The 24,500-nt window shown below is 36.6% G+C and overlaps 8 protein-coding genes across 8 annotated transcripts; 4 read left to right on the top strand and 4 right to left on the bottom strand.

Annotated features, from left to right (window-relative positions):
* The first annotated feature begins 429 nt into the window (after positions 1-429).
* Positions 430-2,358, top strand: LOC108903842 (kelch domain-containing protein 4-like). The gene is made up of 5 exons (XM_018706156.1): positions 430-659; positions 720-890; positions 948-1,500; positions 1,560-1,844; positions 1,899-2,358. The coding sequence occupies exons 1-5, from the start codon at positions 546-548 to the stop codon at positions 2,318-2,320; spliced, it is 1,545 nt and encodes a 514-aa protein (XP_018561672.1). The 5' UTR covers positions 430-545; the 3' UTR covers positions 2,321-2,358.
* On the bottom strand, positions 2,355-4,451 carry LOC108903841 (zinc finger protein 260-like). The gene is made up of 2 exons (XM_018706155.1): positions 4,402-4,451; positions 2,355-4,348 (listed from the first exon to the last, which is right to left on the bottom strand). The coding sequence occupies exon 2, from the start codon at positions 4,337-4,339 to the stop codon at positions 2,372-2,374; it is 1,968 nt and encodes a 655-aa protein (XP_018561671.1). The 5' UTR covers positions 4,340-4,348; positions 4,402-4,451; the 3' UTR covers positions 2,355-2,371.
* Positions 4,452-7,328: 2,877 nt separating this feature from the next.
* LOC108903799 lies at positions 7,329-8,144 on the top strand. The gene is made up of 2 exons (XM_018706097.2): positions 7,329-7,763; positions 7,823-8,144. Exons 1-2 carry the CDS (start codon positions 7,523-7,525, stop codon positions 7,966-7,968), a joined length of 387 nt encoding a protein of 128 aa, XP_018561613.1. The 5' UTR covers positions 7,329-7,522; the 3' UTR covers positions 7,969-8,144.
* An 856-nt stretch (positions 8,145-9,000) lies between these two features.
* Positions 9,001-11,137, bottom strand: LOC108903838 (transcription initiation factor TFIID subunit 1-like). The gene is made up of 3 exons (XM_018706153.1): positions 10,551-11,137; positions 9,631-9,871; positions 9,001-9,102 (listed from the first exon to the last, which is right to left on the bottom strand). Exons 2-3 carry the CDS (start codon positions 9,787-9,789, stop codon positions 9,085-9,087), a joined length of 177 nt encoding a protein of 58 aa, XP_018561669.1. The 5' UTR covers positions 9,790-9,871; positions 10,551-11,137; the 3' UTR covers positions 9,001-9,084.
* A 79-nt stretch (positions 11,138-11,216) lies between these two features.
* LOC108903837 lies at positions 11,217-15,761 on the bottom strand. Its single transcript, XM_018706152.1, has 5 exons — positions 15,631-15,761; positions 13,059-15,573; positions 12,800-13,005; positions 12,608-12,745; positions 11,217-12,452 (listed from the first exon to the last, which is right to left on the bottom strand). Exons 1-5 carry the CDS (start codon positions 15,631-15,633, stop codon positions 11,373-11,375), a joined length of 3,942 nt encoding a protein of 1,313 aa, XP_018561668.1. The 5' UTR covers positions 15,634-15,761; the 3' UTR covers positions 11,217-11,372.
* Positions 15,762-16,237: 476 nt separating this feature from the next.
* On the top strand, positions 16,238-17,282 carry LOC108903793 (methylosome subunit pICln). The gene is made up of 5 exons (XM_018706090.2): positions 16,238-16,432; positions 16,482-16,624; positions 16,678-16,820; positions 16,874-16,994; positions 17,050-17,282. The coding sequence occupies exons 1-5, from the start codon at positions 16,314-16,316 to the stop codon at positions 17,148-17,150; spliced, it is 627 nt and encodes a 208-aa protein (XP_018561606.1). The 5' UTR covers positions 16,238-16,313; the 3' UTR covers positions 17,151-17,282.
* Positions 17,283-18,012: 730 nt separating this feature from the next.
* LOC108903823 (regulator of nonsense transcripts 2) lies at positions 18,013-24,376 on the bottom strand. Its single transcript, XM_018706127.1, has 12 exons — positions 24,292-24,376; positions 22,052-22,893; positions 21,649-21,998; positions 21,368-21,593; positions 20,785-21,310; positions 20,403-20,726; positions 19,879-20,077; positions 19,706-19,823; positions 19,378-19,605; positions 18,998-19,177; positions 18,615-18,850; positions 18,013-18,564 (listed from the first exon to the last, which is right to left on the bottom strand). The coding sequence occupies exons 2-12, from the start codon at positions 22,716-22,718 to the stop codon at positions 18,229-18,231; spliced, it is 3,390 nt and encodes a 1,129-aa protein (XP_018561643.1). The 5' UTR covers positions 22,719-22,893; positions 24,292-24,376; the 3' UTR covers positions 18,013-18,228.
* Positions 23,015-24,035, top strand: LOC108903824 (transcription initiation protein SPT3 homolog). Its single transcript, XM_018706128.1, has one exon. It carries the CDS (start codon positions 23,091-23,093, stop codon positions 24,000-24,002), a length of 912 nt encoding a protein of 303 aa, XP_018561644.1. The 5' UTR covers positions 23,015-23,090; the 3' UTR covers positions 24,003-24,035.
* Positions 24,377-24,500: the final 124 nt, after the last annotated feature.

Below are 24,500 nucleotides of genomic sequence, written 5' to 3'. Positions count from 1 at the left end.
GCAACATGTACACTTTTTATCCCCTCTTTTTGGGAACAAGGAAGTATACATCACATACTTCTATCCGTATACATATAATCTAGGGAACCAGAGGGTCTTTCAATTTGGCAAAAATAGTAGCTAATAGCAACTTAGAGTTACTCTGAACTGATATTAGTTGCTAATAGGTACTAATTTTGCCAAAACGAAGCCCCCAAGGTCATGTTCACTATTTCCCTAGCAGGTTGCCAACTTCTCTTAACAAAAATATTTAGTGCGTTTTACTGAATTCTACTAAAGTTAATTACGGAATGCACTCTTTAACACACGGTGCTAATACCAATATTACCAATATAAAATTTCGAGAATCGGAGTTAAAAACAAGCACTCACAAAAATTGTACGGTACCGTCCATCTCTACATGTCTATAATCTCTGATCTCTACCACAGATCATAAAAACATTATCAAGATAACCTCAAAAAGCACACAATGCGTTAAAGGTTGTGTTTAGATTACAAATATATAGATTTTTAAACATTAGAAGCATCTGGGAACCACAATTGAAATGGGAAAGAAAATAAAAGACAAAAAGAAAGGAAAGGGAGCAGAGAAAACTTTAGCGAAAACTGAAAAGAAACTTTCCAATAAGTTGAAAAAAGAACTGCAAGCCATGGGAGAGGTAAACTGTGGTACTACAGTATATAGGTATATATTTTTCTAATTATCTGCATCATTTTAGGACGACATTGAAGATATTGTTGCCCAAATTGAAAAAGAAGAACAAAAGAGACTGCAAGTGATAGAGGCTGTTATAGACGCACCCTCCAGAAGAGTAAATTTTAGTTTTATAGCACATCCAAGTAAAGAGCAACTCATTTTGTACGGTGGCGAATATTTTAATGGGAAGACGGTAAACAGTTTTTTCAATTATTAATTAATAATCGCTATTATATTACATTCATTACAGACGTTTGTCTACAACGATCTATTCTTCTACAATATCGCCAATAATAAATGGACCGTGGTTAAAGCACCAGCAGGTCCGCCACCAAGATGTGGCCATCAAATGGTCGCGACGGCAGCTAACAAGGGTCAGCTGTGGATTTTCGGTGGAGAATATGCTTCACCAACACAATCGCAGTTTTACCACTATAGAGACCTCTGGGTATATCACATAGGTTCAAAACAGTGGGAGAAAATTGCGGCGCCGAACGGACCCAGCGCTAGAAGCGGCCATAGGATGATTTTACTCAAAAAACAGTTGATCGTTTTTGGTGGTTTTCACGACAACCTCAGAGATTATAAGTATTTCAACGACGTTTACAGTTTTAACACAGAAACGTACACTTGGATGAAACTGGAAGCGGTTGGAGTACCGCCTGCTCCACGATCTGGATGTTGTATGGTAGCGTTGAATGACGGAAGGGTTCTTATTTTCGGCGGATATAGTAAGGAAAAGCTGAAAAAGGATGTCGATAAAGGGCACGTGCATACCGATGCGTTTTTATTAGCCCCAGACAGTAAGTGACAATAACAACGAATATTCCTCAGTAGTTTTATTTATTTGCATTTATTTTAGAAAATGATACGACGGGTACTAAATTCAAATGGTCCCAAATAAAAATCGGGGGCATTAATTATTCTCCTAGGTGTAGTATGAGCGTTACAACATCCATAAATAATTTATCGGCATATTGCTACGGTGGCGTCTTTGACGTTGAGGATGACGAAGAGAATATTGCCGGAAATTTCTTTAACGATTTTTACCAACTAGATTTAGAGAAGCTACTTTGGAAAAACTTGACCCTCTCTGGAAACAAGGAAGAACTTTCGAAAACAAAAAGGAGAAAGAATAAAGATACTGGTATTTATTTCAGCGATTGCAGTTCTCGCAATATTTCATTATAATTATTTGTAGACGACGGGGATGAAGATGAAGGAACGGAAATCGAGGAAATCGAAGAAAAAGTAGAATCGACGACTATCTCAGATGACGGAATTTTTAAAGTTACCGTTGGTCCGGCTTCCACTTCGGCGGGAAGTACTTCAACGTCTACCGAACTAACCACTAAAGTGTTTCAACCCTCTCCTCGAATTAATTGCGGGTTAGCTATAAAACACGGCATCTTGTATCTGTACGGGGGCATGTTTGAAGATGGCGACAAACAGATCACCTTCAACGATTTTTACTCGTTGGACCTAAAAAAGTTGGACGAATGGAAAACTTTAATCCCGAACGACACTGCTGTGATGGAATGGTTAGGCTCAGAATCTGAGGAAAGCAACGAGGAGGAAGACAGTGAAGAAGAATCTGCTTCTGACGAAATGGAAACTGACTGAAGGCATTAAATAAAAATTATAATTTAGTGTTTTATTAATTTTCGTTTATTTTTATTTATGTTTTTTCTTGACGTGCTTAGAAAGTGCCCCTTTTGTATTAAATTTCGTATCACAGTCTCCGCACTCAAACTCTTTTAAGTTATTGTGTATCCGTAAATGTTCTTCGAACCCGCTCGTCATCGTTTTGCCACAAATATTGCAGATACTCTTTTTTACTGTCCCGTCGTGGTATTTCAGGTGCGCGTCCAAATTTTTTTGCGACACGAATTTCTTCTCGCATTTGGTACAAGCGAAATTTTTTATTCCCTTGTGGTTGTTTGTATGTGCCTCCAAATACTCCTTTCTCATAAATTCTTTTTTACACGTTTGGCAGCTAAACGGTAAACTGTTACGGTGGATTTTCATGTGAAAGTTTAAATTGCTTAACGTTTTGTAGTTCCTATCGCATTTCGGGCACGGATATTTTTTCTCTGCGCTGTGCGAGATCATATGGCTCTTATAATCGGACAATTTGATAAAACCGATATTGCATATGGAGCAAATAACGGTGAATTTTTTATCGTGTTTAAGTCTAACGTGATTTTTCAGTTTTGTGGCCGAAGGAAACTTCTTGTCGCAGTCGTGTTGTTTGCATTCGAACGGTAAAATGTTCATACAATAATTTTCGTGCTCTTTTTGATTGGACCTTGTCCTAAACGTTTTATCACAGTTTGAACAATCAAAACTGAAACCGCTCGTGCATAGCTTCTTTTTATGTCGCCGACGGTGTAGTGAAAACATCATTTTACTTGAATAAATCCTCCCGCAAGAATCGCAAAGGTAACCTCCAGATCGGTGTCTCTTTATGTGATAAAGACAGTATTTCCTAAGGCACAGTATTTTGTTGCACGATTTACATTTGTACTTTGGCCATTTATTAATACGTGACGTCCGAGTGCACGATCTTTTTCCATCCTGGATCTTGTTTTCCATGCAGTTTCGTTTAAACTTTACAATGACGTCCGATTTAAGTTTCTCCAACTTCAGTTCTAAGTGATCAATGTTGTTTATATTCCCTAAACATTCACTGCACAAATAATTCCGCGTGGTAGTAATTTCCCCGATAACGTTTGCGAGTTTTTGGATGACCGGTCGTTGGGTGGACATGGTAAGTGGATTTTTCTCCTTTAAAAAATAAAACTGTGTACCCAGAGGCTTGTATGCGATGTTACAGATTAAACATTTATTTGTCGGATACGATTGTTTTTCAAGGTACTCGCTGTACTCGACAATTTCTTCATCGGAGTCCTCTACGACGATATCACTGTCTTCGTTCGAACCCTCCGTCTGTTGGTCAATAGGATTTATTAAAGATGTGGTACTTGTATTAAAACAGTGAATGTTTTGAGTAAACGACTGGTTTTCGACATGTTTGTTATCGTAATAGTTGTAATAATCAGGTATTGCTTCATTTGCCACATTTCTGTTTAGTATTCTACAATGTAAGTTACAATTTTCATGAAACATAGCATCGTAGCTGCAGTTTCCGGTCACGTAATCAATACTTTGATTCCTGTGTGTTTCTCGTGCACAAGAACTTTTTTCACTACAATTATCTTGACCGTAATACCACTCGTTTCCAAATTTATTGAAACTGCGCATATCTTTGTTCGCGTTTTGTTTACACAAATCCGAAGTGATCAAATCTACGTTGTTACAGTAAGTCACGGGAATCAAGTCTTTATTGAAAACTTCAATTGCCTTATCAGATTTAAAAGCCTTCTCGACATCAGAAATGATTCTATCTTCCCAGACGAGTACGTCACGCTGTTCTTGTTGCACAAAAACGGATCTGTGGCTGCTCCGCTGACAACTATAGTTTTGGAAGGACGCATCCATAAAATTTGTAGCTTGAGATGTGTTTGAACTGTTCGATGAGAAATTTGAACAGGAATACCACGTAGCCTCGTTTGCAGCTTGCTTTAAACCTTGTCGAGGTTTGTAGGATGCATAATTTTCGGTGTACAATTTATCATTCATTTTGGGTCACTGAAAATAGTAAATTCATTAATACTTTTAAAATATTATGAAATTATATGCACCTCTGTCTGGTATACAGGGCCCGAGAACTTATACTTGAAAATATGGGGACATTGGGAACCACGTGACTTGAGATGGATATACAAGTTGGGGAAAGAGTCTATAGATGTCGCCACAAAGATTTTGTAGAATAAATTTTGACAATTCCAATTATGAATCATTTCATGTCATTCTTGATCATGTTTATTGTTTATTGTTGGTTAGGTTTGGCGAGTGTTGGTGTGTGTTTTATTTGTGTTTTTAGTGTGTTTTATTAGATATTTCATTCACATTTATTTATATAACATAATAATGTCTGATCATCATATAATCACATTTTTTTATTAATCAGAAAATGTTGTTTTTTTGTTTTTTTTTTTTAATAAAAAATGTGATCAGAGGTAGGTAGTTTTTTTATGGATATCAACACAACGACAAATTTAAAGTTGCATAATAAATCTCTATTACAAGAATTAATCAAAGATTGGTTTAGTAAAATTATTTACTTGTAATATTTTTTTATTCACCGTGAAAGCTAATACAATATAGGAAGCACTGAAACTCTATAATCATTTTCTTTTTTTTTTTCAAAATATGTACTGAAATTTGAAATTTTTTTAACATTTTAAAAAGTTACAGTATCAAAATTATTTCTTATTTTAAGTAGGAAGACTATTAGAGCATTTAAAAGTGTCTTTAATGCTTGAGTGATTTTAATGCTTTTTATCAAATGTACTTATTTTCTCATGGTGACAAAAAAAATTATCTACGTGAAAATTATTTTACAAAATCAATTTCTGAGTGATCTGTGTAGGGTGAGATTTGTTATGTAATTTTAAATTTAGCGGCGACAGAATACCTAAAACAAATATTGAGTAGGTAGGTATATAGTTGTAGAGCGTACAACTAGATGGCGCTTGCATCTTTTACTGGCTAAAGGTAATTTAACTCACTGTATTACCGATAGTTCCTAGAAAAGGAAAGCAATAGAAGTTGGAGAAAGTGTCAACAGTTAGCGCTGTTAATGACCACGAAATCTGTTCAAGTTTCCTATCTATAGTATCATTTATCTAGGCTGGTATACAAACAAATTGGAACGATTTTTTTTCCATTTCAACTGCATTGTTGCCGCATTGTTTCTGTGATCTGTGGTTGCCACATACGATAAAATAAAAGTTCAATATATCTTGGAGCATGAAACAGAAACGTTTCTAGTTAATGTGTCAAATGTTTAGTAAAACATCTCATTTGCAACGTTTCATTTACGTTTCGTGTTTAGTGGGTCATTATTCACCGTGTCTTTAACATCTTTGTAGTTCAAAGTCTCCTGATAATTTTTTTTTTATGTGAATTCATTGAATAAAATCATATTTTCATATAAATTTGGAGAGGTTGAGAAAGTATTTTTCCGCTCTTGATATTTAATAAGAGATAAGACTCCTAATACCAAAATCTTATTTTTGAATGAAAATATACCGAGTAAAATCATATTTTCATATAAATGTTTCAAAAGCTTTATTCAAATATTTAACATCTTAATTACTTAAATGAATGTGAAATGTGGAGTTGGTATTGTTTGAAAAATTAATACTTCGGTTTTTTAAAAAACAGATGAAATGCTGTTCAAATTAATAATTTGACATTTTCTGAAGATATGCAAGCACAACTCGATCATCTGTATTTGTTACCTTTTGCTGTTCCATCCATTGATGAACTTGTATTCTGCTTTACTATTTAAGTAATCAATATTAGAAGTCATTTTTAAACAATATACAACTAGTAATAACTGTGGTGATAGCAATTAATCTTATGTGCCAATACAGTTACAAATTAATTTTTGTTTTCCGTTTTCATGACAACGAAAGGTATACTGATATTTAGTTCGCTCAAATTAGTTTATGTAAGGTTGGTACTACAAGGAAACTACCATGTATAATATAAGCATAGGCTTTCTTCCCGCACCGTCTGCCCCGCAAGGGATGTATGGAACCTAGATAAATGATACTATAGATAGGAAACTTGAACAGATTTCGTGGTTATTAACAGCGCTAACTGTTGACACTTTCTCCAACTTCTATTGCTTTCCTTTTCTAGGAGTTATCGGCAATACAGTGAGTTAAATTACCTGTAGCCGGTAAAAGATGCTACCGCCATCTAGTTGTACGCTCTACAACTGTATACCTACCTATTCAATATTTGTTTTAGGTATTCTGCCGCCGCTAAATTTAAAATTACATAACAAATCTCACCCTACACAGATCACTCAGAAATTGATTTTGTAAAATAATTTTCACGTAGATAATTTTTTTTGTCACCATGAGAAAATAAGTACATTTGATAAAAAGCATTAAAATCACTCAAGCATTAAAGACACTTTTAAATGCTCTAATAGTCTTCCTACTTAAAATAAGAAATAATTTTGATACGTTTGTTGAAAAAATTTCAAATTTAAGTACATATTTTGAAAAAAAAGAGTGGAAATGATTATAAAGTTTCAGTGCTTCCTATATTGTATTATCTTTCACGGTGAATAAAAAAATATTAGAAGTAAATAATTTTACTAAACCAATCTTTGATTAATTCTTGTAATAGAGATTTATTATGAACTTTAAATTTTTCGTTGTGTTGATATCCATAAAAAAAACTACCTACCTCTGATCACATTTTTTATTAAAAAAAAAACAAAAAAACAAAAAATTTTATTATTAATAAAAAAATATGATTATATGATGATCAGACATTATTATGTTATATAAATAAATGTGAATGAAATATCTAATAAAACACACTAAAAACACAAATAAAACACACACCAACACTCGCCAAACCTAACCAACAATAAACAGAACAACAGAACAACATGAATGACATGAAATGATTCATAATTGCAATTGTCAAAATTTATTCTACTGAATCTTTGTGGCGACATCTGTAGACTCTTTCCCCAACTTGTATATCCATCTCAAGTCACGTGGTTCTCAGTTTCCCCATATTTTCAGGAGCGGCTAAATATGCGACAGCGCTCCCGTTGAACTGCGCATGCGTCTGTACAGATATATGCCGTTTACTTAACCTTTAAATACTTACCTACCAATATTTTTGAACTTTGTTATATTAACAACCTTTTTTAGTGAAAATTTAAACATGTCGGTTAAATGTGAAATGTGTGGTTTGATATTTACACAACAGAAAAATTTAAATAGACATTATAAAAATGTGCACAACGCGACTAGTATATTATCTAACAATTTTGAAACATTCATAAATAAATGTCTTGATGGGTGTAATTGTTCCTTTAAATATTTAAAGGAGTTACGTGAACATTTGAAAATCAGTCACAATTTTGAAATAATTCAGGAAATTCATACCTTCGAGAGTTTCCAAGGTAGGTAATCTTTTGTTTCTGCAAGTGTAGGTATATTTAAACAGATATTTTTTTTATAGATTTTAACGTGTGGCTGAATGATATCAACAAAGACTATAATTCTCAATATTCTCTGAAGAAAAAGGCAACAAATGAAGCAGAAGGATCTACAACTTATTATTATTATTGCAATCGTAGTGGTAAATTATATTTACTAAGTGTCTGACAATGTAAAATAGAAAATACACAGTGTGGCAATAACTCGCATATCTACTTATACAACTCGTACACGACGTTACCACCTTGTAATTTATTGTATAATATTTTATAGGTATATAATTTTACATTGTCTTCACCTTAAATTTGATACTTATTTTATTTTTAGGCATTTACTTACCTAAGAGAGCAATTTTCTTGTAAATAAATTATGTGTATGTCGTAGCATTATGTAAGATTATATAATAATTGTAAGATAAGTTGAAATATATGTCATCATAGAAGAATATATTTTTTGTTTAATTCCTTATTTTTTACCTACCTACCACAGCCAGAAAACAACAGAATTGTTTGATTTTTGCTTAACTGTACATATTATATTTTTTTTCTAATTTTGTTTACATAAAAAAAAAATTAAGTAAGTATACATGAAAATAGAAAACAAAAGTGTTACTCAAATGTTATCCATCATCTTTTAACATTTCATGTCACTAATTTGCTTTATTTTAACATTTCTATAAGCAAGTACTGTAAGCAAGACTTGAGAAATCAACATTATTTTTGTCTTTTTGGAAGTATGTACTTCTGAAACTAATAAAAACAATTTACAAATTTACAAACATTGTACTAATGTTTGCATTTTGGCAACTCATTTATTTCTGTCACAAGTAATTCAAACCAGCGCATGCGCAGCTCGGCAGGAGCGCCGTCGGATATTTAGCCGCTCCTATATTTTCAAGGATAAGTTCTCGGGCCCTGGTATGGAATCTCTTTAATATCCACTTATATTTACTTTAATATACTATTAAAGCCCCTCTTAATAATTTTTCACGACCGCCATCTACCGGTCAGAAGCTATAATAAACCACTTCGTACTTCTTAAAATTATAGGAATCTAATATGTTCAATGGATTATATTAACTTCTCAATGGATAGATGGCGCCACCTACTACAAAATAATCTCGCGCGAAAGTTTAAAGAAATTGACGACACAAATACAAAATTTTAATGAATTCTTTATTAAGAAAAATGTTACATGCAGTTATATTCTTATTACAACACCTAAATGTACATTAACTATTTTAAATTAAGTAACTTTCTGTATTCATCGACTTCCTTGAGCGTTTCAGAGATTTTCTTTGTCCTGTAACAAAAAAAAAACATATTATACCGTTAAACGTCGATATTATCGAAAAAAAGGGTGAACAACAAAGTTACTTCTGCCAAATGTCACTGTCATTCATCAACGTTCTTTGACGTTTCGCTTTCGTGTTGTTCGTCTCGTCTGGCTGAAAGGATAAGTTTGACGAGAGCAGCGAAATGTAAAAGATACATTCAACAAAATTGTGGAAGTAACTTTGTCGGTACAATAAAAATTCCTAAAAACATACTGAATGACTAAAAATAATAAACTATTTTTTTTATCGCATTAATTGCGAACGCCCACCGGGTCAGCGTTCAGGCGCACAGCAGGTAGGCGGAGCGCTTGTTCAGGTAGTCTAGTCACTTATTAAGCAAGAAAAGAACAGATGCAAACTCTACGAGGATGATGTCTCGGCCCGTGAGGTCCTCCGCGGTCCTCATAAAGAACAAGTCGCCTACACCCGAAAAAATTCATTCCGTGTCCCTTTGCTGCCAAACGAATAAAAACAAGTCAAGAAATATTTCCTACCTTCGCCTTTTTCTTGATTTGCGTAACGAACGGCATGACACTGTGCGGCCCTCGTTTGAAAAGCGACTCGTGCGAGAACCTCTTCAATGGCGGCCTGTGGAAATTCCTCAAGCGCACCGGGCCCGTGTGGCTCTGTACGAATGACACCCTCAGCTCCATGACGGGAGTGGAATGCTGGATAAGGTTGACGACGCCCACTTTAAGCCTGAAAGTCGTTCCGGAGGCGCGTCGCTGGTAATAGCTACCAAAAGAAAATTTCTCAATTATTTTTTATCTTATTTTTATCAAACTTCGAACTTGAACTCGGAATTTCAAATTCAAATCCAAAATTCGGAATTTCAAGTATGAATCCAAACTTCAAATAAGAAATTTTTATACACAGAGCGCAAATGGCTCCATCTATTGCGCTACTTCCCAACTACTCCAATCTCATGGCTACTACTATTGTATAAGTAAATAGAAAGCGACCTGCTAAAATTCGCCAACTGGGCGAAAACAAAATGTTTTAAATTGCCAGTGTTGCGAGAAACAGCTATTCTGCTATACTCGTAACACCTAATATAACAGCTAGGATTGTTCGTAAGTTTAACCCACCAGATACAGACTGGTTTCGGACTTATTGGTCCTCATCAGTATGTCGAAATTTCGAAAAAAATTTTTAATTCCAGATTGAAATGTTGACCTCAACTAAATTTTTTGTTGCGACTAAATTTTGAGTTTAATTAGTTAAAATTTCCAAAGCTCAAAATTTCGAGTTTGAACACAAAATTTCGTGTTGAATGTTAAAAAAAATTTGATACAGTACAAAATTTTGAGCTCGTAAATCAATATTAATGCAATAACGAAATATATGTTAAAAAAATCTTGTTCTGTGCACTACGGCATAGTGTAAAAAAAAATTTATGCCCATTTCTACTTACATATTGTTTGAAATGTTGGACGGATCCCGATCTGGAGATTTCGGGGGTGCAGGCGGGCGTCTTCTTGTAAAACGTTAACAATCCCTGCTTTATCCAACAACATCTTGGATTTCTTCAAGTGAGACGAATTTATTTTTAATATCTTCTTGGTACTTGTTTTCTCATCGTACGGATCCAACGTAAGGATGGAAGGTTTCCGAATAGACTTCATATCCTCCGCGTCCCATATCACGTCGTCTCCTCACCTGTCGTACATCAACCACGGGGAAAATCGAGTTCCAAAAGTCGCCATCCGAGTAGTCCGGCCTCGGCTTATTCGATTTTTAAATTAATGAAATAAAAAAAAAATTAAAACCTATTACTGTACAAACATACAGTTTCGCTTACAATTGCGTCTTCGACTTCATGCTGGGGCTTGGCATCCCGCGGCATCCGTACCATCCCAAACTATCATTTCTGGGTTTTTTATGAGTTTCTTGCCACAATGGAAAATATGGTCATTAATTTCTTATAATACGCCTCATACTATGTATTATTTCTTCAGGAAACTTAAAGAGTTGTTTATTTTCATAATTTTTGTCGAGATAATTGACGTTTGTCTGTGATTGTGGAAAAGCGATCGTTGAAATTGCCGTTGTAGCACCGATTTTAAATGAAAGTCGTTAATATATTAATACCTTTTACTGAAAGAAATTATAAGTAATATATCTTCAAAAATTTAACAATTAAAGAATTAAGTTTGGACACCAAAGAGACCATCCTACTTTAAAATTACACAAAATATGTTATTAAGGAATACAAAAACTTAGCTATTCGCTATTCTTAATTTTCCGCATTGTACTTGTCGATTAGCTGTTGAATAATCCTGTAGTAGTTTACGTTAAGGTGGCGGTTGGCGTCAAAAACGTAATTATAGGCGTTTAAAAGGGACTTGCGTCTGTGACAATCTAACTTATTCTGCTTCGGCTCCGAGAGATATTTCCTTATAAAACCAATGTGCGCTTTGCCATCCTTAAGCTGATGTACCCCGAAAATGTACATGTTCAATATACGGTACCAGAAACACTTTTCCTTGACGACTCCGCAGTCCAAAACCTTCTTACTCTGCGATAACCTATCGTACTTAAACAGCTTCTTTCTCAGATATTTAGGGTCGCTTTTACCCACCACATTCTCAAGTTGATCTAATTCTTTGCTTAAAAACTGTTTCACTACGTGAGGAGGCGTCGACATTATAATCTGCCGAACTCTTCTTTGGTCGTTTCTCAGCAACTCGTCGGCGCCGTGTTTTATCATGTGCGGGTGAATAACTCTGCCGCTCTCGCTTTCGTAAGAACCGACGAAGTTTATATTGGTGCCATTATTCATGTAAGCCGACATCATTTGGTCTAGGACCACATTTTTGGGAGAGTCCCTGTCTTGTCTGACCAGGACCGAGAATGGATTTAGAACTTTCGTCGAACTGGGATTACAATTTATATCGCCCGCTGGTACTACGGTTTGAATTTGACCTATCGGTGCGGGAACCGGAAAAATCGAGTTTAAATACGGAATTTGGTGCATTAACGGAGGAATAAAAACTGGGGTGCTGTAAGGAATAGTGTGCGAGGTAGAGGGAACACCGGAGAAAGCGGGCACGTTTCTGTAAAAGTGGTGTTGCTCCTGAATATTCAATATTGGCTGGGGAGGCGGTGAAGGTGTGGTATTCCGCAGCCGATTTCTACCTGCTTGGTGTAAAACATCCTCATAACTGATAATACGTGGGTTACTCGGGGGGTATTCCCTGTTGTAATAGTTGCACTCGTGTTCGAGGTGGCCTTGCTTGGCGCAACCCGAGCACCACAACTGATCCTTGGGCTTTAACTGCGGTTCTTGTGAAACCACTATCGGCCCCTCTTGAGTCTGAAATATGTCCGTAAAGTAAGTCTTTTTAAAATTTTTTAGGAAAAAAAAGCAAATATCAAATATCACGTGTCCCAAAATACATGCAAGATTTGAAATTTTGCCCCATTTGTGAGGCAAAGCGCTGCTGACGAAAAAAAAATAATAAAACGTACCGTTAAGTGATATCGCCTCCACAAATCCGGACAAATCTTAGCTATGTGACCTTTCATGCTGCAGATTCGGCAAAACAGGTTTCTAAACCTGATGCACTTCCAACAGTACGTCGTGGAATAGTCCCCTTCGTTGCCGCACTAAGAGAAAAGACTGTTACGATTTTGTGTAATACGAAATGTTGGACGTCTTACTTGAGTACACCGTTTATTGGGACATCTCGGTTCTTGGTGGTCTGAAAAGCCACAGAGGGTACAACTGGGAGGGTCGGGCTTCTCGGTACACCTCACCGCTACGTGCCCGAATTGCCTGCACCTGTTGCAACGCGGTCCCTTACTGCCGCTCGGATTCAAGAACATTAGCTGGTCGCTGGGTGAAATCTTCCAAGCCTCTGGATCGTCTAAAAACTTAACTTTGTACCGAAGATACAACCGAAGGATATTTTTTTTTTACCTGATTGAGTGCTTTGAACCTGGGCGACGTCGAATTTGCTGTAATCCTCACAAATATTGTTATTCTTAAAGTAACGGCTGGTGGGGCGATTTTTATCGCAGTGTTCGCCGCGATTAACCGAACAGTTAGCCAGTTGCAAATCTTGCCCTACGTTTTCCAATTCTGTGAAATCGTATTCCGAATCGGACGACTCCACAATTTCGATACAAGCTTCCGCGACTGCAACGGGTTTGTGAGAAATCACCTCGTCAACAACTATAATTTCTTCATCACTTTCGTTCCCTTCTGCAATTGATACCGACGCCGAAATTAAGGAAGTGGTGGTGCGTGTTTCTAGAGAACCTACTCGAATATTTTGAGTTTCGTGTTTTGTCATTGTTTCGTCAGAATCGGTTTGTTTTTTAGAAAGAACCTGTTTTTCTTTTACTTGCGAGTGCTCGGACACTACACCCGAAGGACTGGCAGCGTTTTTATTATTATCTGCAGCGAAACTATTTTTTTTATTAGAAGGTTCACTTTCTATGTTTGTGTTATCTATATCAGAAACTTCTACACACGATCTATTTAATTCGCTCATACTTGTATCGTTTACAGGATTCTCGGAAGACAAGCTTTTCTTCTTTTTCCTTTTTATGCTTTCTAGAGTAATTTCACCTAAACTAACCGTTGGGCCAGTGTCTATTTCATCTTTATTGCAACTTTTCTTTTTTTTCTTACGGGATGCACTTGCGTCTTCATTAATTAATTCGAAACTGTCTCTATTTGTACCAATTGTACGATTAGAGGCATTGCTCTTTTCTTTCATGGACTTTTCTTTATCAGGGACTTTTTCCGCTGAATTTTTACTTCTTTTCTTTCCTGGCTTCCCAAAAACGTTTGAATCTACAATTTCTTCACTATTCGAATTTTTATCACCACTAACATCACTATTAATTTCAGAATTTGCACTATCCACCTCTATATCGATATTTTTATCCAACTGCCCCATAGAATTCCTTTTTTTGGCGGACGCTTTCTTCTTTCTCTTTGCTAATTTCATTGTTAAGTCTGGTTCTTCACCATTATCGCTAACTGATTCCACAGTTTCAGATACGTTAGATTTTCTTTTACCAGAATCTTTTTTGGCATCATCATAGGCATTCTTTATCGGTTTTCTTTTACTTAATTTTAGATTCGTAGTACCCACGATTCCACACTGCATGGGCGACAACGTAGGTAACTTTTTACTACACTCTTCGTCTCCTACCCTTGCACTGTTAATTATAACACCGGAAGATTCATAATCACTTTCAGAGCTGCTCGATGACGAAGCGTTATTATCGATAACAAGTCTTGGTGATTTTGACGATACTTTCGACTTTTTCAAAGCACTTCTTTTAGGGGTTATGTAAGTACTAAAACCCTCCAAGTTTTTGTCCGAAAATATATCCTCCTTAGGAAAATCAACTTCATTAAACACTATCGTCTTCACGGAACTATTTTCTTTGTTGAAATCGTTGGTACTGCAGCTGCTTTCCGTTTCGCAATAATCTACCGGATTTGCCGGTCGAACGAAATCACCCGTGCTAGTGAAATCAGAACCGTGCAAACTGAAGTTAAATTTGTTTATACCAGTTTCAACACTTGAAGCGTCTAAGAAATCATTGCACGTGCAGGATTCTGGAATATTTATTACCTCAATTTGACCACCTGACTGGCAATTTGAATTATTCAACGAGTCTATCGGATCTGTTAACGAATCGTGTATGGTAGTAGACCCAATAGCTTTAGAAACTTCAGGAATAATTTCTTCTTCATTATCGACATCTACGTTTATAACCTCCGTTGGAGGTGGCGGAACGTAAATAATATCGTCGTCAGATTCAGATCCTAGATTTTCTAACATATTAGAATCCTTCGATTTCTCTACAAAATTATTAGTTTTTTTACACATTTCGTTGGCAACTACACATTCACCGTCAGAATCATCAGAAATGTATACGATATGGGTCGCTTCAGTTCTTTGAGCGATTCTGGCTTTGCTGTGTATATTCTCATTCCTCTTCTCCCTATTTTTTCGTCTTCTAATTCCTGACCTCCTTTGCTTTCTCCTATTCTTTCTATCCAAGTATTTTTTATTCTTTACAGTCCAAGGAATAAAAAATGTTCCAGGGGTTAACGTCTCATTTAGCTCAGGATTTATAAGTAATGGTACGGTATACTGATTAACAGTAATATTGTTTTGGAACTGCCTGCTCAAATTTCCTTGAGTGGTTATATCAGTAGAATTACGGTTAACTGATATGCTGTTGTGAACCGAAGAACAAGTTTTGTCATAATTATTTCTGCTTTCTTCTTCAAACGGAATAAACACTGACTTAGAAAAATAGCGGTTATTATTACGTGTTTCGCCACCATGAGCAGTGCAAGTTATAATTGATTCAGAAGGTATATTCTCTTCATTTTCGGTACTAGAGTGGTAAACTTGACTGTACAGTCTACATTCTATATCTTCCAGATCTACATCATCGTAATACTAAAAAAAAAGTTTTACTTAATAGGTTATATAAAAAAAATTAAATTAGTAATTTACCATTATTTAAAGTCTATGCAAAAATTGGAATATTTGAAGTTGCAACAATTTATGTCGAGTTTAATATAATTACAATTCTTAGAGGTTATCCAACAATGAAAAATTTCTTAAAATTTGTCAACTTCTTTATCGTCAAAACATCGAAAAAATAAAATAGAAGAAAAAGAAACCAGCAAGACATCCAAATAAATTCTAAAGTCCCTAGATTGCCCTCTAGGGACTTTAATAAAGTCGATTGTTGCCAGGTCAGCTTATGGATGCGTTCCGTAATTGGCTTCAGTAGAATTTTAGTAACATCCACTAAATATTTTTGTTGAGTAGTTGGCAACCTGCTATGGAAATCAGTGAACAGAACTAGTGAAAAATTAACACACAATATTTTGATTTTGCATCAGTTGTTCTGTCAGCAGGGTTAGTTAACAAATTTCAAACTTTCGGAGCAATCATTTACTACTAGTTTTCCAGTTTATTTATGGCAAGGCCGCCAATATCTCAACAAAAATTTTAGTGCTTTTTACTGAACTGAATTACGGAACGCACACCCAATAAACAAAATATATCAACCGTTTCTGCCAACAGTCACAAAAAGGAATACCAACATTTCAACTTAAAAAGTAGCTATGGCTGTTTGTTTACTTTTTGTCGGTTTTTAAACACGATAATAATTCAAGTAGAACAGAAAAATGGTGATTGTTAATTCATTCCACCACCCGGAATCAAATATTCGCTGCGAACAAAGAAATGTACGTGCCATACTGGACAAAAAGGACCTAGGATTAGGAACGTTATTTGTCAGTGAAAGGTAAAACAACATTGATTTGTTAGCTTCATCTAAAGCCTCAATTTTTCAGCGCACTGTGCTGGCAGCAAAAAGATGATATTGGTTTCTCAATTAGTTATCAAGATATTTCGCTTCATGCTATATCTAAAGACGCCAATGTTTACACAAAGGAATGCTTGTATATTATAATTGATTCGCACGTTCATATGCCAGGTGAGTTCATGTACAATCGTTTTGTCAGTCGTTCACCTGTATTTACGAACTAGGAGACTCATCGCCTCAAAATAGGGAGAATACCGAAGATAGTGATGCTGAATCGGAACCAGACCTGTCGGAATTGTTGTTAGTTCCCGAGGAGGATAGCACCAATACAATACCGATTATTTACGAAGCTCTCAAACTGTGTCAGGTACTCGTATACTAATTTAAAAATTGTTTTGTGTCAAAAGTTGTAACTTATAGGAATTAAATCCCGATCCGGACGACATGGACGACGAAGAAGACGATAATATCTTTGTAGACGCCGAAGACGACATGGATGAAGGGGAATATGAAATCACAGAGAGAGGTGGAGGAGACGCAGGTAATTTCCGTGATATATATATACTATTATTCAATTTCAGACTTAATTTTTTTAGACGTAGACGAATTATCCAGAAGGCTACAAGGGAATTCCGTGGATATCCAGTACAATTACGGTAATGGGAACGATGACGAAGAATTCCAGGATGCTGATTGAGGCTTTCACTTTATGAACTTATATGTATTCTGCAATTTCGTGTAATAATACAGTTTTGTAACTACCCGCTGAACAATTTTTTGTGTATTGGTCTTATTTCTATTGTTATAAAATAAACGATAATCAAACAATTACGTTCTGTTGATTTTAAATAGTAAGTACATTTTAGCCAACTTTATTTTATACCAGGGTCAAACTAGAATTTAAAAAATGAAATCAAAACGTTAAACTTGAGTCAAACATAATAATTTGTCAAATTTTTGGAATTTATTTGCAATAAAACAAAAAGAAAATATCGTTTTCAATTTTCTAAATTATAAAAAAATCTTTATTTCAAAGGAAGTTCGTAAATATAAAAAGATATTTTATGGTACTTACTTAATCAGCCAGTTTGACAGCCAATCGGTGCTAGACATTAAATTGTGAACAGTTTAAATTTAAGCAGAATCCGACCCTGTTCTGTACGCTTACGAAGGGCAACGGAAGCTAGCGTCCGCTGTTCAATTCCATACTGCCGCCTCTAAAAAGCTGCTACTGCCAGTTGACGTCACACCTGGTATGATACGAGGGGATGGTAAACAGGTAAAAAAACAAACTGCCACGTTAATTCAGTGAAACGGGAGTGGCCGAATACGTCATCAACGCTTCATTTTATATTTTTATTTTAGTGCGAGAAGTGTATTTGCATAGAGTAAGCGTATAACCTTATTTATTTCAACTTGTAATGACGATACAGTGTAATTTTGTGTTCGTTTTCAAGTTTCTGCGACACGTACTGAAAACATTGAATCAAGAAAGAGTTAACACGATCGGAGCCTACTTTTTGTCAGGAGAAAACGATGTTGTTGCAAGAAATCGATAATATGCTTAATTTTCAGTTTATTTGTACAATCTAAATTGCTTGTTGCACCTACATAATTCATTCCAATCAAAAATTACTCATATACATTACTCAAATTACCCTACGAATTCCGTTCCGTTTACGACAACCGTCCTCCGTCAAGCATTTTAGCAATCTCCGTACGCCTCGAGCAGAATTATTTTAAAACGTAAACCTGTGAGCTGGCCGTGCCTATCGCTATCGAACTCTTTTAGGCCCAAAAATGAGATCCGCATCGGGCGCTCCCTTCGGATGTTGGTACTTCTTCCTTTCCCTATTCAAGTTCTGCGTCACCGGCCTGTTCTGTTGCTGCATCATTTCCTGGTAGTCTTCTTCCTCGAACCTCTCCGTTATGTTCAACGTCAAACGTTTAACTTTCTCCTTTTCCTCCTTCTGGGCCAACTCCTGATCCCTGAGGTTCTGCGCCAGTTCGGAATCGATGTCCGCCTCGAACTGTTTGTATTGCTGCTTGTTGCCCTTCCGTACCATCAGGACGAACCCGATCTTGCCCGGCTCGTTCTTATTCGTCGTCTCCTGAAAGTGATTATAGAAACAATACGTTATTTACGGTTTCGTTCGCTTACTTGTAGCTGTTCGTAGGTTTTCTTCACGTTGGATTTTACTACTACGGGCACGGAAATGTCGACGTTTCCAGCTTTCACGGGCTCCCTCATTCGCTCCTGTATGTTTTCCGACACCATCTTGTCCAGAGCGTTTAGGAAATCCGCGTCTTCCGGGCATTCCATTTTCTTCGGCCCCTTCGGTATTGCCAGCGATTCGGATACGGGGTCTTGTTCCGCCTCGCTGGTCATTTGTTCACCTGCATTATCATAGAAAATAAGCAATCTGATGTAAAATACGTTAACAAATGTATGGGGCGCGCTAATTCGGACAGTTTAGTAGTTTTTTTTTTAAATTAAATTGAAATTCAGTCGCCGTTTTTAAAACAGAACAAGTTAAAAATCACCTTCATCCTCGGAACCTTGCGTGTGATCGACAGTCTCGTCCTCGGTAGCGGTGTCGTCCGTGATTGGTCCAGTAACGCCTTCCGACATCTCGTCTTCTCCGACCTCCTCGTTATCCATTTCCGTTATTGTGTCTAGACCGTCCTCGTTCGTCACTTTGTTGTCCATTTCCAAAAGTTTCTCTTAATAAAGGAAATAAAAGCGTTCATTAATGATTACAAGTGGCGAGACCGCCGAGTGTAGGCAACCAACATTGCGCGATTGGCACCATCAACTAAAAATCGCGAAAGAAATAAAATTACCGGCCACGTGGCTTGTGATCATTTACTGCGACTCCGCATAAATCGCACTGCGAGACACAAACACTTCGCCTTTAACTTACCTACGCCCAGTAACGTCCGGATATTATTGAGTTCCTCGAGGGCCTCTTCGTAGCTTTGGCACAGCTTCAATTTGGGCCTGAGCGTGGTAAGCGTGTCTTTGAATATGTGATCCAGGTTGGGCGGGAACGCCTCCTTCCACAACTCCTTTTTGTACCAATAGTAAGCCTGGAGAAATACCAGGTAATAGTCCAGTTTTCGTTTGCTGCTTCCGCTGCTGAAGTACGTCCCTGTGTAGAAAAAGTGAACGTTACGCGTACAACTCAATTCGGGCACTGCCCAGTGACGGCGTAGACGAGAGTCCGGTATAAAACAAACTATAATACATACCGCAAGTTTCCAATAAGACACACGCAAGCTTGATCCTGAAGAGATGATTTGGCGGGTCCAAGGGAGACGATTCGTTGGGGTCCATTGAAATGCCGAACGATATTAGGGAATATAACACCTGAAAATACGTCAAATCACGGCAAATCCGTTCTTTACTCGACAGATTTTTGTACCTTAAACACGTCGGCGCTCTCGACCATCCTGTAATTGTACAACTCCCCTAAATATTTCACTTGCGCGACTCTCCTTTGGTTGAATTTTGGGAGGTTGACCTCCATGCCTAATCGGATGTCTTCCAGGACGCCATCTACAACCTTAGTGCCCACCTCTTCCTGGTAAGCCACCAGACCGGCCAACAAATTCGCTAAACACCTGAGGAGCATGTTTTCGTTCATTACCGCGAGAAAAAAATCATTTGGAAAGATGTCGCTGTTGCCATATCGTGTTGACAAAATTCTACATATAATTCTTGCATAAAAAAAACAAAAAAGAAGCTCAAATGGACCTGGGTGTGCAAACGTTTTGCTTTTGAGAGAAAAAAATATGACTTTTTATACAGGACGTTCAAAAACTATAAATAAAAAAACAATCTGTACTTTTTAAATGGATTTGAAAACAATGGAACAAAAAAGTTTCTTCGTTAACATTAAATGTGTAAGAAAATTGTATTTTAGAGATAAAAATCCAAAAAGCTCACCTTATGTTGAAATATTTCAGATTGTGGGCACCCGTCAGACACTTTATCGCGTACGTGGATATCTCCTGACCGCTCCAGTCCAGTTTTCTCACGAGCCTCATGATTTTATCCGTGTTATTCTTCTGCAGATCCTGATACAACAGTTTCCTGATAAACTGGTGCATGACGGGTCTCTCTTTTTTCGTGATAGTCACCACTTCCGGCGGGTTAACGTAATAATACGCGTTCTCGATTTGGGTAACGTACCTCGAGTCTAAAGCCATCACAGACTTTTTCCTCATCATCTGTTCCAAGTAGACCTTCGTCCTTTGGTGGGAATCCGGACTGGAAATGAAATTTTCGAAATTTTACGAGTCGTTAATTTACTTAACGGGAAACATACCTGCAATACAGAAACCTCCCGCAAACTTCTAACAGGTTGCATGCCATTTCTATGTGGTGGTGGGAAAAATCGTGCAGTAAAACTTTCAAGCAGTAGAGAGCCTCGATCTTCGAATAAAGCTTGAATTTGACGAGCTCTCCGATGAACCGAACTACCTTTATTTTCGATTCGATATTAATCTGGTCCTTTTTCCTGACGTGGTACTTGAAATCCTGACGTAACATTTGACACAATTCGTTACCGACTTCCGGCAGAGCCGGGTGGAGTATGGCGACAAACCGAGCGTAGAACGGAAGTAGATCTAGTCTCGTACGATTCACACCAAAGAGACCCCGGACCAGCTTCTTACGGTTGTGTTTATTATTCAGGGTTACCAGAAAATCGATGGCTGCGTTGTCGATCATCTCTCGATTCACGCAGTTCGGTAAGTTGTTTAGGAAAGCCTCCAGGACTATTTTATTACTAGCCGTAGTGGCCGCGGGGTCTTCGATTTCTTCGTCTACGGCTGGAGGATCCTCGGATTTACCTAAAAATGATTTTTTTAATGTGCTGATTAAATTAATTTGTCGGAAATGTAACATACTATCGTCGTCCAGATCTTCGACCGGTAATTCAGAATCCAGGACCTCTTCCGTAACGGTCTCCGTGGGTGGCGGTGTTTGTCCTTTATTTAAAAACGCCGTTGGAAGGAATACGGTTAATTCGGGGAGATCGCAGTAAAAACGCTGCGTTTCAACATCACACCAAATGTTTTCGATATTAGCGGACCCTTCTTCCAAATCCGGTCCAGAGCCGGTCACTATCATACTCTGAAATTGTACAAAAGAATATGATTTTGAAACGATACGAGCAAACAACGAATACCTCTTCATTTTTTGGAAAAGTTTGTGTTTTCAACACAGGCATATCTTCGTCCAAAATCTCGGAAAAACTTTGAGTATTAGTTAGCAATTTGTCGTAAGCAGACTGTAACTGTTCCAGTTTATCCTTTCTTTCTTGACTCAACTCGCCCTTCGTTTGCAATATCCTCATGTTTTGTTTTTCAAAATTTTGCATTTCTTGGTGGTCTTTCAATAAATGTTTACTAAGTGACAAGTAATAATCTTTCAACAAGCTTCGGACGTTTTGCTGTTTCTCTGGAGCTAAGAATATGCTTTTTGGAACCTCAATACTATATTTCACAGAAAGTTCACGCATTTTCCTTGGAACTAAACCTAAAATACAGTAAACAAACTTACAGGCCAACTCTAATTAGACATTCCTTTACCTGCATAATCGTCTCCGCAATGCTTACAGAAACTTAAAATAATAGCTATATTGAAATGATCTTCTTTGTCCATATTAATTAAAGTTGTTAAAACCGAACCCAGTAAGGATAAAGCATTTTTATTTGTAAATATACCAGCTTGCAATAATTCTGCATAGAACCTCAAATCCACTCGCAATTTACTAGAGTTTGGTATTTTATCTCCTACTTTTATTGCCAACGTCTTCTGCCAATTTTCAAATAAGTGTTGTGAAAATTCTGCGTATGTTTGGTGTAAGATACTACAAAGTTTTACAGCTGCCGGCACATCCGTCATTTTTAGTTTTGAGTCTACAATAGCAGCCGCTATTTCGGATATGTACTTTGACAAATTTAGAGTTGACATATCCTTCAGATAAGTGTCTACCTGTGAGGACGAAAAGTTTTTAATTTTTTTCACAAAAGCTGTATTCTTTTTTAAACTCGAGTCTAATTTACTGAAATAGGAGTCACTTGGACGGGTCGTTGGAGCGTTTTGGTTTGCAGTTCTCAGTTCTTTTTTAAAATTTAATCTCTCCTGAACTTCTCGTACATAAGTAGTAATATGACTTTTCTCGATTTCGTCCGAGTCACTTTCTTTAGCCTCTTCTTTTTCAGCATCTTGACTAAAAGATTCATTTACAGTCATTCTTTAATGTTTTTTAATATTGTACTCCACTTCGAATATTATTATTGCTGGCAAATTGACAGATAGAAGATTGAAGAATGGGACTGCTGACTGATTACGTCGCCGCGAGGTGGCGCTGTAACTGGGGGCTCGTTCCAAAATCTCTAGCTGATCTTAGGTTCGTTCAGTTTGGTTCCTAACAAAGAAACAAATAATGACATATGATTCCGCTGTGGAGTATTCTACGTTCCAGTGTAACCGGTAGTATCGCGAAAAGCTGCAACATCCGTTACACTACTACCAACCACATACTTGTATGTGCTACCAACCTATCGGTAACTGTTTCGGTATTCTACAAGTTTCTGAAACGGAACAATGATGTACTGATTTCTTATGAAAACCTCAAATACAGGAAAAATGGAAGCCCAAAAAATTACGTATTATAACGAGATATCTTTAATGATGTTTGGGTTTGGAGACAGTCATAAACCTAATCCTGATACTGTTCGATTGGTGGAGAGTATCGTTTTGAAACAGTTGAGGACAATAGTTCAAGAAGCTTTGAAATATTCCGATGGGAAAAACTTGAGGGGTGAAGAGTTAGTATTTTTAATGCGCCACAATAAGCACAAAATGATAAGGTTTGTTAAATATTTAATGAATAAACAAAACAAGTACTTGTTACAAAAAATGCAATTGAACATGTTGGAAGAAAATCCAGTGCAACTACCGAAAGGAGATTTAATGGAATTCATTGAACGGATAGATGAAACCGGTGAATTCACTGATTTATCAACATTCGATGAAATTGAGCATGAACGACAAGTACGAGCGGACAGAATATCTCAAGCACTCGATCAAAAGAAGTATCTAGAGTTCAGTAAAGCACGTTGCGCTTCGTTTAACAGTAGGGATACCATACATAGAAGTTTGGAAAAACTGAGAGCTTGGATCGATCCGAAAAAGGATATAAATTTTAACGCAGATGCGCTAGATGTGTTGGCGTATTATGCATATCAAACGGTTGCTGAAATTACGGATTATGCGCTTTTGGTTAGAATGGACAGTAAATGTGGTACAGACGCGCTTAAGCATTTATCAGGGTCATATTACACTGCGACAATGTTTAATGGTGAACACCGTTTTGGAGGCGCGAATCCAGATTACAGTAAAGTACACAGCAGCCAACCACCAATAAGTGTTAATGAAATAAAGGAAGTTATGAGGAGGGTACATACACCACAAGCAGGCAGATTAAATTTTGGGGGAAACGTTCCGGAGACACATTATTTATTTGCTTTGTAGTTACAGCAAGCGATAATAAATGATATTGTTGTATTCTGTAGTTTGTATATTGTTATTAGTCAAATTTCTTTTGCGGGTTAATCATTAATAACTTAAAACATGCTTTTGAAACTGAAATTTAAGTACCTACCCATAATGCTAAGGGTAGAAGTAGAAACCCTTTGTTAATAGTGTTGATCATAAAATGAAAGTACTTACTTTGTGCAAGCAAAGGCTTTGCTGCAAAGCTGTTATTAGGTATTTCTACATATTAAATATATTATAATTGACTAGATATATACCTACATACTTTTTTTCTGCTTTCCTTCAAATGTAATAGGTCAAGATTTTTATATAATTTTTCGTAGTAGGTGACATTTGAAGTTCTAGAATTTTGACGGTTTTTTACATATTTTTGACAGGACAATTTTTACTTGAAATTTTAAATCTATAAATTAAATAAAAAAATAGTCTTGATTTAAGATATAAAAAAATTGTGCTATTTATTTCTAGTAACAT

This window comes from Anoplophora glabripennis, unplaced genomic scaffold, assembly GCF_000390285.2.
Source record: "Anoplophora glabripennis isolate ALB-LARVAE unplaced genomic scaffold, Agla_2.0 scaffold134, whole genome shotgun sequence".
In the NCBI taxonomy this organism is placed as follows: Eukaryota; Metazoa; Arthropoda; class Insecta; order Coleoptera; family Cerambycidae; genus Anoplophora; species Anoplophora glabripennis.
This window is presented reverse-complemented; position numbering and strand designations above follow the sequence as displayed.